The sequence below is a fragment of the Pipistrellus kuhlii genome, unplaced genomic scaffold, assembly GCF_014108245.1.
Source record: "Pipistrellus kuhlii isolate mPipKuh1 unplaced genomic scaffold, mPipKuh1.p scaffold_m20_p_3, whole genome shotgun sequence".
NCBI lineage: Eukaryota > Metazoa > Chordata > Mammalia > Chiroptera > Vespertilionidae > Pipistrellus > Pipistrellus kuhlii.
In genome coordinates this window covers 80,069,485-80,084,408 of record NW_023425529.1, presented here as the reverse complement: position 1 = coordinate 80,084,408, position 14,924 = coordinate 80,069,485, and the positions used below count along the sequence as shown (strand labels likewise).

The 14,924-nt window shown below is 41.4% G+C and overlaps 1 protein-coding gene across 1 annotated transcript in view; it reads left to right on the top strand.

Moving 5' to 3' along the window:
* Window positions 1–149: 149 nt before the first annotated feature.
* Window positions 150–14,924, top strand: part of NDUFA9 (NADH:ubiquinone oxidoreductase subunit A9) — a 35,554-nt gene continuing 20,779 nt past the window's right edge. The window contains exons 1-5 of the mRNA XM_036455718.2: window positions 150–304; window positions 5,327–5,497; window positions 5,890–5,987; window positions 10,409–10,500; window positions 14,463–14,604. Of these exons, the coding sequence (XP_036311611.1) occupies window positions 256–304; window positions 5,327–5,497; window positions 5,890–5,987; window positions 10,409–10,500; window positions 14,463–14,604 (552 nt within the window). The 5' untranslated portion in view covers window positions 150–255. The remainder of the gene's footprint in view (window positions 305–5,326; window positions 5,498–5,889; window positions 5,988–10,408; window positions 10,501–14,462; window positions 14,605–14,924) is intronic.

The following is a 14,924-nucleotide window of genomic DNA, read 5'->3' as shown; positions in this document are numbered from 1 at the left end:
ATGATTTTCCCGGTTCGTTCTGTAATCTGAGATTCCGACCTCAGGATTCTCCTCTTCTCTGCCCCCTTCCCTTCACGTTCCCTCCCGGCCGTTTCGCTCTCTTTCCCCAGCCCTCATCTCCGACACCACCCACCCGAGGCCTGACCCGCCCCCTCTCCCGGTGTGCGCCTGCGCAGGCCGTTGGGGCGGTTACTTTTGACCCTGTCCAGGTGCCGTAGTCTGCGGAGCGCCGGCGGCAGGGGATTGTGGGAGAAGATGGCGGCCGCCGCTCACCCCCGGGTCGCCCGGGTCCTGCCAATGTCACGTAAGTGTCACTGGGAAAACGGGCCGAGATTGGGATTCCGAGGCTGGGTGAACATGGTGCGAGCGGCGCCGTGCTGCCGCGGTCATGCCGACGCCCTGGACACCTTGGATTTTCCAGGTCCAGCGCTGCGCCCGTTCAGTTTCTCGCTTCCGTCCCGTCTCCGACTCACAAATTCAAAGGTGCATTTGGGAAAAGGGTCTGCGCTGGGGGAACGTGAGCAGCGGGAAGGGGAGAGGAGAAAGTGAGGGACGTTTAACGGATCGGGAGAGTCAGGTTTCTCTTAGGGTTGCACGGGTTTGGGGTTCTGAGAAACATTTTTGTCGGGGGTGAGGGGTCGTGGAGCGGAGTGTGGAAAGGATGGGGGAGCGGAGGATCGTGGAGAGAAATTGTTAATGGATTTGCTTTAAGACCTTGTGCAAACCCTTACTCAGTCTCAACTTAAGATCTTTCGTGACACAATGGAAATGATAATACCACAACGTCAGGGAGTTTCGGAAAAGATTAAAGAAAGTAATATTCATGAAAGCACTTTCTGAATCCAAAACATCTCTGTAGAGGAGTGTGTTAGACCGAGGTGCCTGGGGCCTGGGAATCGAGGGATGCTTATAGAAAGAGGAATCTGGAACGTAGTGGGAAGGGAAGGGTAAAGGATATCTTGGGATTTTTCTAAACGTTGTTCATTTAACCCTCTATTCTTACTAGATCTGCTATTATCGTCCTGAGATTGAAAACATGCATTTGCTCTTCCACTCAGTAAGAGGCTAGAAAGCAAAGAAATGTAATCCAGTTATGCTTCAACCTCATTATTTCACCCTCCAGCCCTTCATAAACACGCCATCGACCTCCAGAAGTTTTATTTTTTTCATGGTATCTGCTATCTGCTAATCACAGCTTTAGATTTTAAAATAAATTATCTATATTGTTGAAAGTGTTACTGATGTCCCCCTTTAGATTTTTATAATTTTTTTTTCAAACTTTTTTTTTTAAACTAATGTCATAGGTTGTCATGCTTCATTATTGTCTCTGGTAAAATAACCTTTTAACTAACTCTGGAGAGGCAAGTTTAATGTGTAATATAATCAAAACACTATAGAACAATTGTGTGAAACAAAGATATATAGTGAAGTGTGGAGAGACTATTAAGTACCACAGGACATCAGAAAAAGGAAAGATTGGTATCATTTGAAGCAGTGAGGGAAGATTGGAAGACCATGGAAGAATGGCAGTTTTCCCACTGATCTTGTGAGGGTTGTTATGATATAGAAAGTCAGAAAGGTTGGACATTTTCCTGTCACTGGCAAGGACTAGGGGGTGTGAATGGAACCATGAAATACTTAGGAGGCAGTGAAATGATAACCTGTAGGTCTGGGATAGTAGGAAAGGAAGTTGGATACATTACATAGGATCAAATAATAGAGGCCTTTGAAAGCCAGACAGAGTTTTAGATCAATTGTCTCCAAAGTGGGTTTTGCAAGAGGAAATAATAGAATACAATACAAACAAAACAACCAAACTAATACTTATGTTATTCAAACTATATATACTGTTCTTTTTTTTTGTTCTTTTTTTTTTACTTTATGAGGTGACATTGGTTGACATCATATAGATTTCAGGTGTGGGTTTCTATGTTACAAGATCTGTATATTGCCAAAACCGGTTTGGCTCAATGGATAGAGCGTTGGCTTGGGGACTGAAAGGTCCCGGTTTCGATTCCGGTCAAGGGCATGTATCTTGGTTGCGGGCATGTCCCCAGTAGGGGGTGTGCAAGAGGCAGCTGATCGATGACTCTCTCTCATCGATGTTTCTAACTCTATCTCTCTCCCTTCCTCTCTGTACAAAATCAATAAAATATATTAAAAAAAAACAAAACAAAAAAACCCAAGATCTGTATATTGCACTGTGTGCCCACCACCCAAAGTCAAATCTTCTCCTGTCACAACATATTAGGACCCTCATTTCTCCCCACTCTGTTCCCTCTGGCAACCACCACACTGCTATTTGTGTTCACAAGTTTCAGTGTTATATCACTACATGTGAGTGAAATCATATGGCTATTAGCTTTCTCTGACTGACATATTTCACTTAGGATAATATTCTCAAGGTCCACCCATGTTGTTCCAAATGACAGTATTTTATCCTTTCTCATGGCGAAGTAGTATCCAATCCTCTATTGTAGGACACTTCGTTGTTTCCATGTATTGGCCACTGTGAATAATGCTATAATGAACATAGGGGTGCATATATCTTTGTGAATACATGATTTCAGGTTTTTCAGATATATGCCCAGGGTAGTGTTGTAGCTTTATTCCTCTGTTTTGAGGAATCGCCAGACTGCTTATTGGTTGTTTGTACACTGTTCTAGTGATTTAATACATGTTTTATAATGTCTGTACAGTTGGAGTACTTAGAACATGTGTGTAATTTATAAATAAATACTTTAATGCAGTTTGCAAGTAAATATGTTTGGAGACAATTTATTTAGATACTACAGGCCTGGTGCACAAAATTTGTGCACGTGCGGTGGTGGGGAGGTTGTGTGTCCCTCAGCCCAGCCTGCACCCTCCCCAACCTTGGAACCCTCTCACAATCCAGGACTGCTGGCCCAACCACTCGCTTGCCTGCCTGATTGCCCCTAACTGCTTCTGCCTGCCATCCTGATCACACTTTAACAACTGCCCTGCCAGCCTGATCACCCCCAAACCACTCCCCTGCCAGCCTGATCAAAGCCTAACTGCCCTCCCCTGCAGGCCTGATCCCCCCAACTGCCCTCCCTTGTAGTCCTGGTACCTCCCAACTGCCTTCCCCTGCTGGCCTGATCTCCCACAACTGCCCTCCCCTGCCAGCCATCTTGTGGTGGCCATCTTGTGTCTACATGAGGACGGCCATCTTTAACCTCATGGGGGCGGCCATCTTGTGTGTTGGAGTGATAGTCAATTTGCATATAACTTTTATTAGCTAGGATTACAGTAGGAAGCCATTGTAGATTTTTGTAAAGAAGAATATAAGGAATAAGTAATGTTACTTTCCTAATGATATTCATAATAAATGGAAGAAAATGGAGAGGCTGGAACCAAAGAGGGTAATAACATATTTATTGAGCACCTATATGAGTAAGGCATTAACCAATATATTGTTAATACCCATACAGCCCTCTAAAATGTTAGCTTCTTGAAGCTAGGGAGTTTGTCTTTTTTTACTTTACTAGACACAGTTTCTAGAATAGTTCTTGGCTTATAATTGTTGAAAAAAGAAATAACCATGTGAGGTTAGTGTAACATTACCTTCTGAAGTATTTTGAAGTACTAATAAATGAAAACAGCTATTATTCATGCAACACCAAATGTGAGTTAGGTAATGTGCTGAATGCCTATGTACATTTATTCTGATCCTCATAACAATCTTTTGTGGTCTTAATTCTTTGAGTCCAGTAATTGTTCCCATCTTTTAAAAAAATATATATTTTATTGATTTTTTTTACAGAGAAGAAGGGAGAGGGATAGAGAGTTAGAAACATCGATGAGAGAGAGACATCAATCAGCTGCCTCCTACACACTCCCCACTGGGTATGTGCCTGCAACCAAGGTACATGCCTTGACCAGAATCAAACCTGGGACCTTTCAGTCTGCAGGCCAATGCTCTATCCACTGAGCCAAATCGGTTAGGGCAGTTGTTCCATCTTACTGACTGTCCTTTATCCTATTCTCTCACTTTCTGCCTTAAGCATCATTTTAATAATTCATTTTCATACATTCTCAATTCTCCAGCCCATCTCCCTTTGTCAGCAAAAAAAGTCAACACTGACTAAACCAAACTTTCCATGAATTTCCTGCCTGCCCTTGAGCGGTGGAGAACTGAACTAGGGAAAGCACCGAACGAACTGGCTGGCCTTATTTTGAATTCATGAATACAAATCTCAAAGTAGATTTTCAATAGAATATAAAGTAGATATTCAACACTATGATTTCTATAGGAAATTTACTTTCCCTTTCTTTATAACAGTTATTTAACATCGACAGTCTTCTAAAGCTTTTAACATGTGCTCCTGTCTCATTCTCTGCTTAGTTGAGAAATCAAGGAATCAGATGAGAAAATCTTTTCTCACCACAAAATCTGTGATAATTCTCTGTCTTCTCTCCAGATGACTTCCCAACTGCCCAGATGACTTCCTTCATCTCTGATCTATGGCCATCCTCTCTTATCTATTCATTCCCTCTTTTGCATCATTAATTTTTTTCATCACCTGGGTCATTCCTTTAGCATATGCTATAACATCTCATATTTTAAAAAAGTTACCTTCCTTGTCTTCATGTTACGTTAGTCCTATTTTTCTTTGCTCCTTTATATCAGATCTCCTCAAAAGATTGTCACTACTCCTTTTACCATTTCCTTTCTTCACATTTTCTCTTTTGCCTGCTCCATTCAGGCTTTAATTCCTACTATTCCAATAAAATTTCTCTTGTTAAGGCCATTGGCAGCCAACATTTTCTAGATCCCATAGTACTCTGTCCTCATGCTACTTCACTTTTGCTTGATAGAGCTCACACCAGTAGACACCCCCTACCCTTATCTACAGTTTTGCTTTCCACAGTGTTAATTGCCCTCTGGTCTGAAAATATTAAATGGAAAATTCCAGAAATAAACAATCCATAAGTTTTAAATTGTGCATCATTTTCAGTAGCATGATGAAATCTCATGCTGTTCTCCATGCTGCCAGAATGTGAATCATCCCTTTGTCCAGCATATCCATGCTATATAGCTATCGATACTTGCTCATTAGTCACCTAGTAGTTGTCCCAGTTACCAGATCAATTGTAGTGCTTGTGTTCAAAGTAACCTTTATTTTGCTTAATACTGGCCCCAAAGAGCAAGAGCAATAATGCTGGTAATTAAATTAATTTAAAGCTAATATAAGCTTTAACCTAAGTAAATGAAAATACTGATAGCAAATAATATAGGTTCCTAGGAAAATGAGCTATTTGTATTCATTCATAGTCACTGTTATATTCTGGGCTTTTGTTTAAGGTTCTTCTATTACTGCATTAGCCACAGCCGTGGTTCATGGCCCACCCCAGCGCCAGCTTCACCATGCACTCATACCTCATGGGAGAAGTGGGCGTTCCTCAGTCAGTGGGGTGGTGGCCACTGTGTTTGGAGCAACAGGATTCCTGGGCCGATATGTTGTCAACCATCTTGGTAAGTAAAGTTCCTGGTGTCTCATATACTTCAGTGCCACTTTTTAGGGTTACCTAATGAGAAGCCAGGAGCTATGTTTTTTTTTTTTTTTTTTTTTTTTTTTTTTTCCATTTTAACAGTGTTCTGAATGGCTCCTGTCTTGGATTTATGTAATTTTAGTCTACTGTGAGCATTGTGAGCACATCCATACTTCCTCACACTTCCTGTATGATGCTAAAAAGGGAACAGGGGACTCTGAAAAGTATGGCATCTCTGACAAGCCCAAATACACTTTTTGTTATAGATAGTATCAATTCACATGTCCTGGCATTTAAATATTTACCATATCACTGTCATATAATGTTTTCATATTATGTTAACATTGATCCTTGTCTCAATCCATTCTCTTTTAGGGCGTATGGGGTCACAGGTAATCGTACCCTATCGGTGTGATACATATGACTACATGCACCTTCGTCCAATGGGTGACCTGGGCCAGATTATCTTTCTGGTAAGAGCCTGTATTACCGATTACACATGTAAATGACTATGAGATCATTTTTAGGAAAGAGGGACAGTTAATAAAGCAGCAGTTTCATTTTAGCGTGGACCAAAGGCATCCTCTACTAGTATTCACAGGGCATTTTTGAAAACTCTAGTCTAGCAATTGGTAAACTGTTCCTGTAAAGCTTCACATAGTAAATATTTTAGACTTTGAGAGTCATAGGGTCTTTGCCATAATTACTCAGCTCTGTCCTTGTAGCTCAAAAGCAGCTATAGACAATATGTGAAGGAACAGGGGTGACTGTGTTCCAATAAAACTTTATTTACAAAGTTGAACTGTAGACTAGATTTGCCTGTGGGACATAGTTTGCCAGCCCCTGCCCTAAACCTTTGCTGTCCAATATGGTAATCATTAGTCACATATGGCTATTGAACACATGAAATGTGACTAGTCACATATGGCTATTGAACACATGAAATGTGACTAGTCAGAATTGATATGCACTGTTAAGTGTACAATACACCTCAGATTTCCGAAACCGGTTTGGCTCAGTGGATAGAGCGTCGGCCTGTGGACTGAAGGGTTCCGGGTTCGATTCCGGTCAAGGGCATGTACCTTGGTTGTGGGCACGTCCCCAGTAGAGGGTGTGCAGGAGGCAGCTGATCGATGTTTCTCTCTCATCGATGTTTCTAACTCTCTATTTCCTTCTCTTCCTTTCTGTGAAAAATCAATAAAATATATTAAAAAAAAATACACCTCAGATTTCAAAAATGTAGTATGAAGAAAATAATCAATATATCAGGTTCTTCCTTTACACCAGTAGTTGCCAATGGGTAGAGGGATGGGGAATGGGGAGGGTGAGGATGGGGGGAGAGACCCTTCAAGGGACGCTTAAAAATATGTGGGCCCTTTTGGTATGTCAGTGACTGTAGATCTTATTGTTTTATTAGGTAGGGGATAGAGATGCTAAATATCTTACAGTGCACAGGACAGTTCCTTTCCACAAAGAAATGGACTGCCCAAAATGTCTGCAGTTTTCCTAATGAGAAAAACTGGGCTTTGATGTTTGAGCCTACTGTTCTTTTAGCTAACTATTCTTACTTTTATCATCATGCATGGAACTGAGCTTTTACATTTGCACATGCTTCACTTTTAAAAATGTATTTGGTAAATATCCTTAATATCTGATATTATTTTTATATAGATGATTTGTGATCTCTTTAAATATTGACTGACTTTAATAGCATTTTATTTATTCTTTACTGAATGTTCACAAACTATATTTATATTGGAAATTTTGAGTTTCTAAAATGTTTTTCTTTTCCAAAATCTCATTTTCTAATATCTTCTTGTTAATGTAGTTACAGGAGCTTAGCTTTTTCCTAGTTCTTTGTAACTTAAGATTATTGGTTACTTTGTCAATGCTCAAAATAAAAATATTACACAAGTATAAGTGAAATGCTGTATAGCTACTGGCTTGCAAATGTAGAGAGTCATTAGAATTGAGCTGAATTACTTATTTTATTCTTTCCATAGATGCTTATTGAGTGTCTGCTGTGTGCCTGGCATTGAGCTAAGCTCTGAGCATATCTTGATGAATAAGTCCAGGGGGAGCTCACAGTTTTAGGGAATACAGGCACTAAACACAGAACTTTGAAGAGGATAATGATTATGAAAGGGAAAGCGAATTGAGGGGGAGGTATTCACTATGTTTTTGTTTATTTTTTAGAAGGATGGACCATATTGGGTATGGGGTTCTGATTTCTCTGCTTCAGTTTCTGTTTGAAACTGCTCTCTGAATGGTTACTTGATCTGGCTAGGGCTCTTGGGCCTGAGCCTTGGGAGTCTGCTTTCCTTCTCTCCAGGCTTCATTCTAGGGCCATTTATGCAGTTAATTAGAGGCCCTGTGCATGAAATTCGTGCACAGGGTGTGGAGGGGTGTCCCTCAGCCTAGCCTGCACCCTCTGCAATCTGGGATCCTTTGAGGGATGTCCAACAGCCCCTTTAGGCCCACCAAGATTGGGCCTAAATGGGTAGTCGGACATCCCTCTCACAATCCAGGACTGCTGGCTCCAAACTGCTCACCTGCCTGCCTGCCTGATTGCCTTTAACTGCTTCTGTCTGCCAGCCTGATCACCCCCTAACCACTCCCCTTCCAGCCTGATTGACACCTAACTGCTCCCCTGCTGACCCTATTGCTCCTAACTGCCTTCCCCTGCTGGCCCTATTGCTCCTAACTGCCTTTCCCTGCTGGCCCTATTGCTCCTAACTGCCTTTCCCTGCTGGCCTAGTCACCCCTAACTGTCCTCCCCTGCCAGGCTGATCACCCCTAACTGTCCTCCCCTGCAGACCTGGTTGCCCTCAACTGCCCTCCCCTGCAGGCCCGATAACTCCTAACTGCCCTCCCTTGGCATCCTGGTCGCCCCTAATTTCCCTCCCCTGCCAGCCTGGTTGTTCCCAACTGCCTTTCCCTGTAGATCTGGTCCCCCTACCCGCCACCCCCCCAACTGCCTTTTCCTATAGGCCTGGTTCCCCCCCAACTCCCCTCCCCTGCAGGCTTGGTCATCCCCAACTGCCTTCTCCTGTAGATCTGGTCGTCCCCAACTGCCTTCCCCTGCTGGCCTGGTTGCCCCAAACTGCTCTCCCCTGCTGGCCTGATCACCCACAACTGCCCTCTCCTGCTGGCCATCTTGTGACCACATGGGAGTGGCCATCTTGTGTGAGGGTGTGATGGTCAATTTTCATATTACCTCTTTATTATATAGGATAACTGTTATAGGTATAGCACTTTCCTGAGTTTTGTGAGTTACTCTAGTTAATTGCTGAATCTGAAGAGGTTGTGGGAAATTCTGCCTGAATTTGTAGTAGCCAGACTCTGCCATAATTTTTAAACTTTGAGTTATTTTTTAGATTCTTCCTCTCTCATTCTTTCCATTTTGGTTGAAAAATTTTTATTTTATTTTATTTTTTTAGATTTTTTGCTTTTTATGAGTAGAGCTAGGTGTTTTTTTTTTAGATGAGTATGTCAGCCACTGTGCTGTAGATTTTAAGCATAGTTTACTTAATCTTTATGGCAACCCTGTGAGTTAGGCTGTATTTTCAGATTTTACATGGAGCTTGGAGAGATCATTTGTCCAAAGCTAGTAAATGGCAAACTGGAATTTGCATTCCTGTCGGACTCCAAAGCTGTTATTCTGTACTGTCTCTTTCACCCCACTCTTCATCAAACTAGTTTTTCCTAGTTATGGCTTTGTTCTTTTGCTTTAGAACCTGATATCTACAATACAACCCGTTCACTCTTCTAAATTACACAGGCATTTGAGTATGCTTGCTCATGCTCACTTGTTCTCTCTGCCTCCATCCCCTTTTCTCTTTTCCCTTTTCTCTTCCCTTCACTCTTTTCCATTTCATTCATTTATGTATACACATTTAATATTTGACTTTATGAAATTCTTAATTATCTTTTATTGAAATGCTTTAAAAATTCAGTTTCATTGTAATATAGAAAACTCTGTACCTTTCTGAGGTTATTGAATTCCTAGTCACTATTTTGGGTAAGTATCATCAATCTTACTGAAGTCCTAACTGATGCTCAGAAGTGTAGTTCTACACCAAATTCTGCCATTGGCTTAATCTGGAGTTTTAGGCAGGTCACTTCTCTTTAAGTGTTGTTTTAATGTCTTTAAAGTAGAAATGACTAGATTTGGGATTACAAAGAGAAAAGAGGTTAAAAAATATGAAAAATTATTATGAATGTTCCCAATTTATTATTAGCCTTTAATAGACCCTCTTTACCTTCAGTCTATAACTGATTGCTGTTACAAAGGGAAAGTCAGTTTATATCCCAGATGATACTTGGTTGTTCAGCTATATTTTGGGAAGGGAGGCTTGATTACTGGATTCCATTACAGACATGTAGCATTCGGGTGGACAAAAATTGATGTGGCCCATTAAAAATGAACATTTTGCCCTGGGTGGGTATCTTATTAGGAGCATCGTCCTGATACACCAACATTGTGGGTTTGATCCCAGTCAGAGCTCATACAAGAAGCAACCAATGGATGCATAAATAGGTGGAACAATAAATAGATGTTTCTGTCTCTCTGTGTGTCTTTCACTTAAGTCATTTTATTTTTAAAAATGAATAGTGTGTTTTGTTTTTCTTACTAGTTCTAGCATTTGATTACCTGAATAAAGTGGACTTTCAACTATTATTCTCCAAAAGAGTCAGAAAATCAGCAGGGGTTTGAGATCTCAGAATAATTTCTGTTGTAATAAATGGAGCCTGAATGAAATGGCACTGTATTGTGACTACAACATATGGCCCATCTTGAAATTTGCCAGGGGATTTGGGTGGGGCCTACAGAAAGGTTAAGTGCTAGGGTACACCCCTTATGTTTTTACTTGATTGGCTATTGGTCTTATAGGAATGGAATGCAAGAAACAAAGATTCTATACGAAGAGCAGTAGGACACAGCAATGTGGTCATCAATCTTATTGGGCGAGACTGGGAAACCACGTAAGTCTTGACTCATTTCTTTGTGTAAGCTGTCTTAAGGTTCAGTAGACCCTTGTTGGGCACTGTCTATATGTTAAGCATTGTAGTGATGACATTTTAAATCAGTTCATCAATAAGCAACTATTGCTGAAACCGGTTTGGCTCAGTGGAAAGAGCATCGGTCTGTGGACTGAAAGGTCCCAGGTTTGATTCCGGTCAAGGACATGTACATTGGTTGCAGGCACATCCCCGGTAGGGGGTGTGCAGGAAGCAGCTGGTTGATGTTTCTTTATCATCAATGTTTCTAGCTTTCTATCCCTCTCCCTTCCTCTCTGTTAAAAATCAATAAAATAGTCATTCTAGAAGAGGATCCAAGATGGCTGCACAGGTAAACACCTAACCGCAGCCTCACACAACAATTTCAATAAAATACAACTAAAATACAAAATGGACATTACCCAGAACTACAGGAAAGTTCACTGACTGGAAATTCTACAACTAGAAGGAAAGAAAAAACCAGAAGGAAATCAGAGGAGCTATAAATGCCCAAGGTATGGAGACATGCTGCGCGCGTGGAGAGAACGGAGCTGGAGAGGAGTGGGAAGCTGAGTGCCTGGCTAGCGTTCCCTAGTGGGGAAGAAGATAAAAGCTCCAGAATGTGCTGAACCCCAGATCCGACAGCACTGAACCCCAGTTCTAGGCTAGACCCTGGAGACCCAGGCTCATACAGAGGTAGCCTGGTCTGTAAGGCGGAATCTCAGGGGAGTGACGAAAGGCAGTCCCAGAGGCGCGCACATTACGCGCAGAGGACGGACTGTTGACTCTGCTGCTAGATTGCCCTAGCGGGAAGGAGACAAAAGCTCCAGACTGTGCTGAGCCCCAGTTTTGGCTGCACTGAACCCCAGTTCTAGACCAGACCCCGGGGACTCAGGCTCATACAGAGGGAGCCTGGGCTGTAAGGCGGAAACCCAGGGGAGAGGCGAAAGGAAGTCCCGGAGGTGCGCACATTGCGCGCAGAGAACGGATGGTTGACTGTGCCTCTGGATTGCCCTAGGGGGAAGGAGACAAAAGCTCCAGACTGCTCTGAACTCCCACTTCCAACCCCACTTCCAACTGAACTGAACCTCAGTTCCGGGCTCATTAGGGGAGAGCCTAGACTGGTGGTGGTAGCAGGCAAAACTCAAGAGCACCTTTCTCTCAGAGGTGCTTGCAGTGAGTACCGAAGGACCCTGAGGAACACTGAGACTCAGGAGCCTCATAGGGCAGGGCTGAGGGAAGCCAAGGCTGTAGGCTCCACCCTGAAACCCTGCCCCATCTAAGCTGAACACAGAGACTTTTTATTTTATTTTATTGATTTGTACAGAGAGGAAGGGAGATAGAGAGTTAGAAACATCGATGAGAGAGAGTCATCGATCAGCTGCCTCTTGCACACCCCCTACTGGGGATATGCCCGCAACCAAGGTACATGCCCTTGACCGGAATCGAACCCGGGACCCTTCAGTCTCCAAGCCATTGAGCCAAACTAGTCCTGGCATGAACACAGAGACTTTTAAGGCTACCAACTCAGGGAAGCTGTGAAAATGCCGAGTCAAGGAAACAGGTCACAATCGAAAGAAATGGAGGACAAAAAGCGACTGGATATAGAATTCAAAATCACACTTATAAGGTTTTTCAAGAATTTCCTAGAAAAGGCCGATAAAATAAACGAGACCTATGAGGATATGAAAAGGGATCAACTAGAAATAATAAGGGATCAACAAGAAATAATAAGGGATCAACAAGAAATAAAGAATACATTGTCTGAAATAAAAAATATTATACAGAGTCCTAAAAACAGAATGGAAGATCACAGGAATCAAGTCAAAGATTTGGAACATAAAGAGCCAAATCTCCACAGAAGACACTACTCCACAGAAGCTAGAAGACAAGAGAATCCAGAAAGTTGAAGATAATGTAAGAAACCTCTGGGATAACTTCAAGCGAACCAACATCAGAATTATGGGGGTCCCAGAAGATGAGAGAGAGCAAGATATCAAAAACATACTGAAAGAAATAGTGACAGAAAACTTCCCCCACCTGGTGAAAGAATTGGACTACAAGTCCAGGAAGCACAAAGAACTTCAAATAAAAGGAATCCAAAGAGGACCACACCAAGACAAATCATAATTAAAATTCCAAGAGCAAAAGACAGAGAGAATATTAAAAGCAGCCAGAGAAAAGCAGGTAGTTACCTATAAAGGAGCACCCATACGATTGTCAGTTGATTTCTCAACAGAAACCATGCAGGCCAGATGGAAGTGGCAAGAAATATTCAAGGTGATGAATAGCAAGAATCTACAGCCAAAAATAATCTACCCAGCAAAGCTATCACTCAGAATCAAAGGCCAGATAAAAAGCTTCACTAATAAAAAAGAAGCTAAAGGAGTTCATCACCACCAAACCAGAATTATATGAATTGCTGAAGGGGGTTCTTTCGGAAGAGAAAGAAAATAAAGATAAAAATTATGAACAACAAATACGTAACTATCAACAAGTGAATCTAAAAACCAAGGGAATTAAAAAAACCTGATGAACAATATTAACTGGTGAATATAATAGAATCAGAGGTACGGAAGGGGAGTGAACTGACAATTCTCGGGGAAAAGGGAAGTGGGGGGTGCGGGAAGAGACTGAACATAAACTGTGCACCTATGGATGAGGACAATGGGGGGTGGGGAAAGGGCAGAGGGTGGAGTGGGAACCTGATTGAGGGGGGAAAAATGAACATTTGTAATAATATGAACAATAAAGATTTATTTTAAAGAAAATCAATAAAAAATCAATAAAATATATTAAATTAAAAAAAAAAAGCAACTGTTTACATACTAACCATTTGCATAAATAGCAACCCCCCTCCCCCTTAGGGCAGTGGTTGGCAAACTCATTAGTCAACAGAGCCAAATATCAACAGTAAAACAATTGAAATTTCTTTTGAGAGCCAAATTTTTTAAACTTCTAATGCCACTTCTTCAAAATAGACTCGCCCAGGCCGTGGTATTTTGTGGAAGAGCCACATTCAATGGGCCAAAAAGCAGCATGTGGCTCAAGAGCTGCAGTTTGCCGACCACGGCCTTTCGGGGATTTAGTTGCATAAGTTTGGTATAAGAAAGCAGTGTGATATGCGACCCATAAGATGTATATATGATTGTGTCAGTGTGGTCCATGTCATTATCTGGACAGGATGACGAGTACTGGTCCTGTGCTTGGATCTTTCCAGCTGGGGTGGGTTTTGATAGGAGAATTTTGCCTGTTCCACTGTCAAGGTGACCATTGTGTTTTCCAGTGTGACAGTGCTCTAGATCTGTTCTCCATATTGTTAGGAAGGCATGAGTACTGGTTTGAACAGTTCTTGTGTGAGTTGTTTATCAACAACTAATGTTTAAAACCTGTGGTTCCAAGAACTTGGTTCAGACCTGTTTTTGTAGCATTTACTAAAGTTTGACTTAGATTTGTTTAGATATGTCTACCTCATATATATCATGACTTGGAGGGTCTTAGTCAGCATTATACCTACCAGAGTGATTAACACAGTGTAAAACAGAGTAAACATTTAGTAAATGTTGTTGGATTAAACTGGTGACTGACTGTTCTTTTTAACTCTGAGAGAAACAAAGGCCTAGAATAAAAAGTGATTTCTCTGGTCCCGGTGCTTTCCTCATTCCTACTCAAACAGTGCAGACAGATTTTTTTCAAGGCCTCCGACTTGGAATTTGTTGAAGATACAAAACATTATGCATGCTGATTTATAACATTAGTAAACTTTGAATTATATATATATTAATAACAGTGAGCAGTAAAATAAAGTAAGTTTCATTTTGGGTGAAATCATTGCTGTTTCATAGTTCAGATATTATGAATTCCAATCCTAGAATGAAAATCAGCTTACTACAGAAAGCTTTGAAATCCTGAGTTAAATGCTCTTATTCGATCTCCTTTTCTTCTAGAAACTTTGATTTTGAGGATGTTTTTGTGAAAATTCCCCAAACAATTGCTCAGGTGTCCAAGGAAGCCGGAATTGAAAAATTTATTCACATTTCACATCTGAATGCTGATATTAAAAGTACTTCTAGATATCTGAGAAATAAGGTAAGTAATAAGTTGATTTGGGAAGTGATTCACAGATCTGGTGTTTCCTGGCCCCTTTGAAACATGAGTTAAGTTTTCACTCAGGTTTCTCATTGACATATCCAGGATTAAAAGGGGTTTTTAAATCTCCATACCAAAATTAGGTTTGTGTGAGGGAGCATGTGTGTGTGCATTGTGTTCTGCCATTTTGGTCGAGTGCCTTCTCTTTGCAGGGAACTATACTAAGGGACTTCAAAGATGGATAGACCATATTATCATCCTCTATAACGCAGTTTCTTGGGGCATAATAGAATTACACAGTTAACAAAAATGGTAGAGTA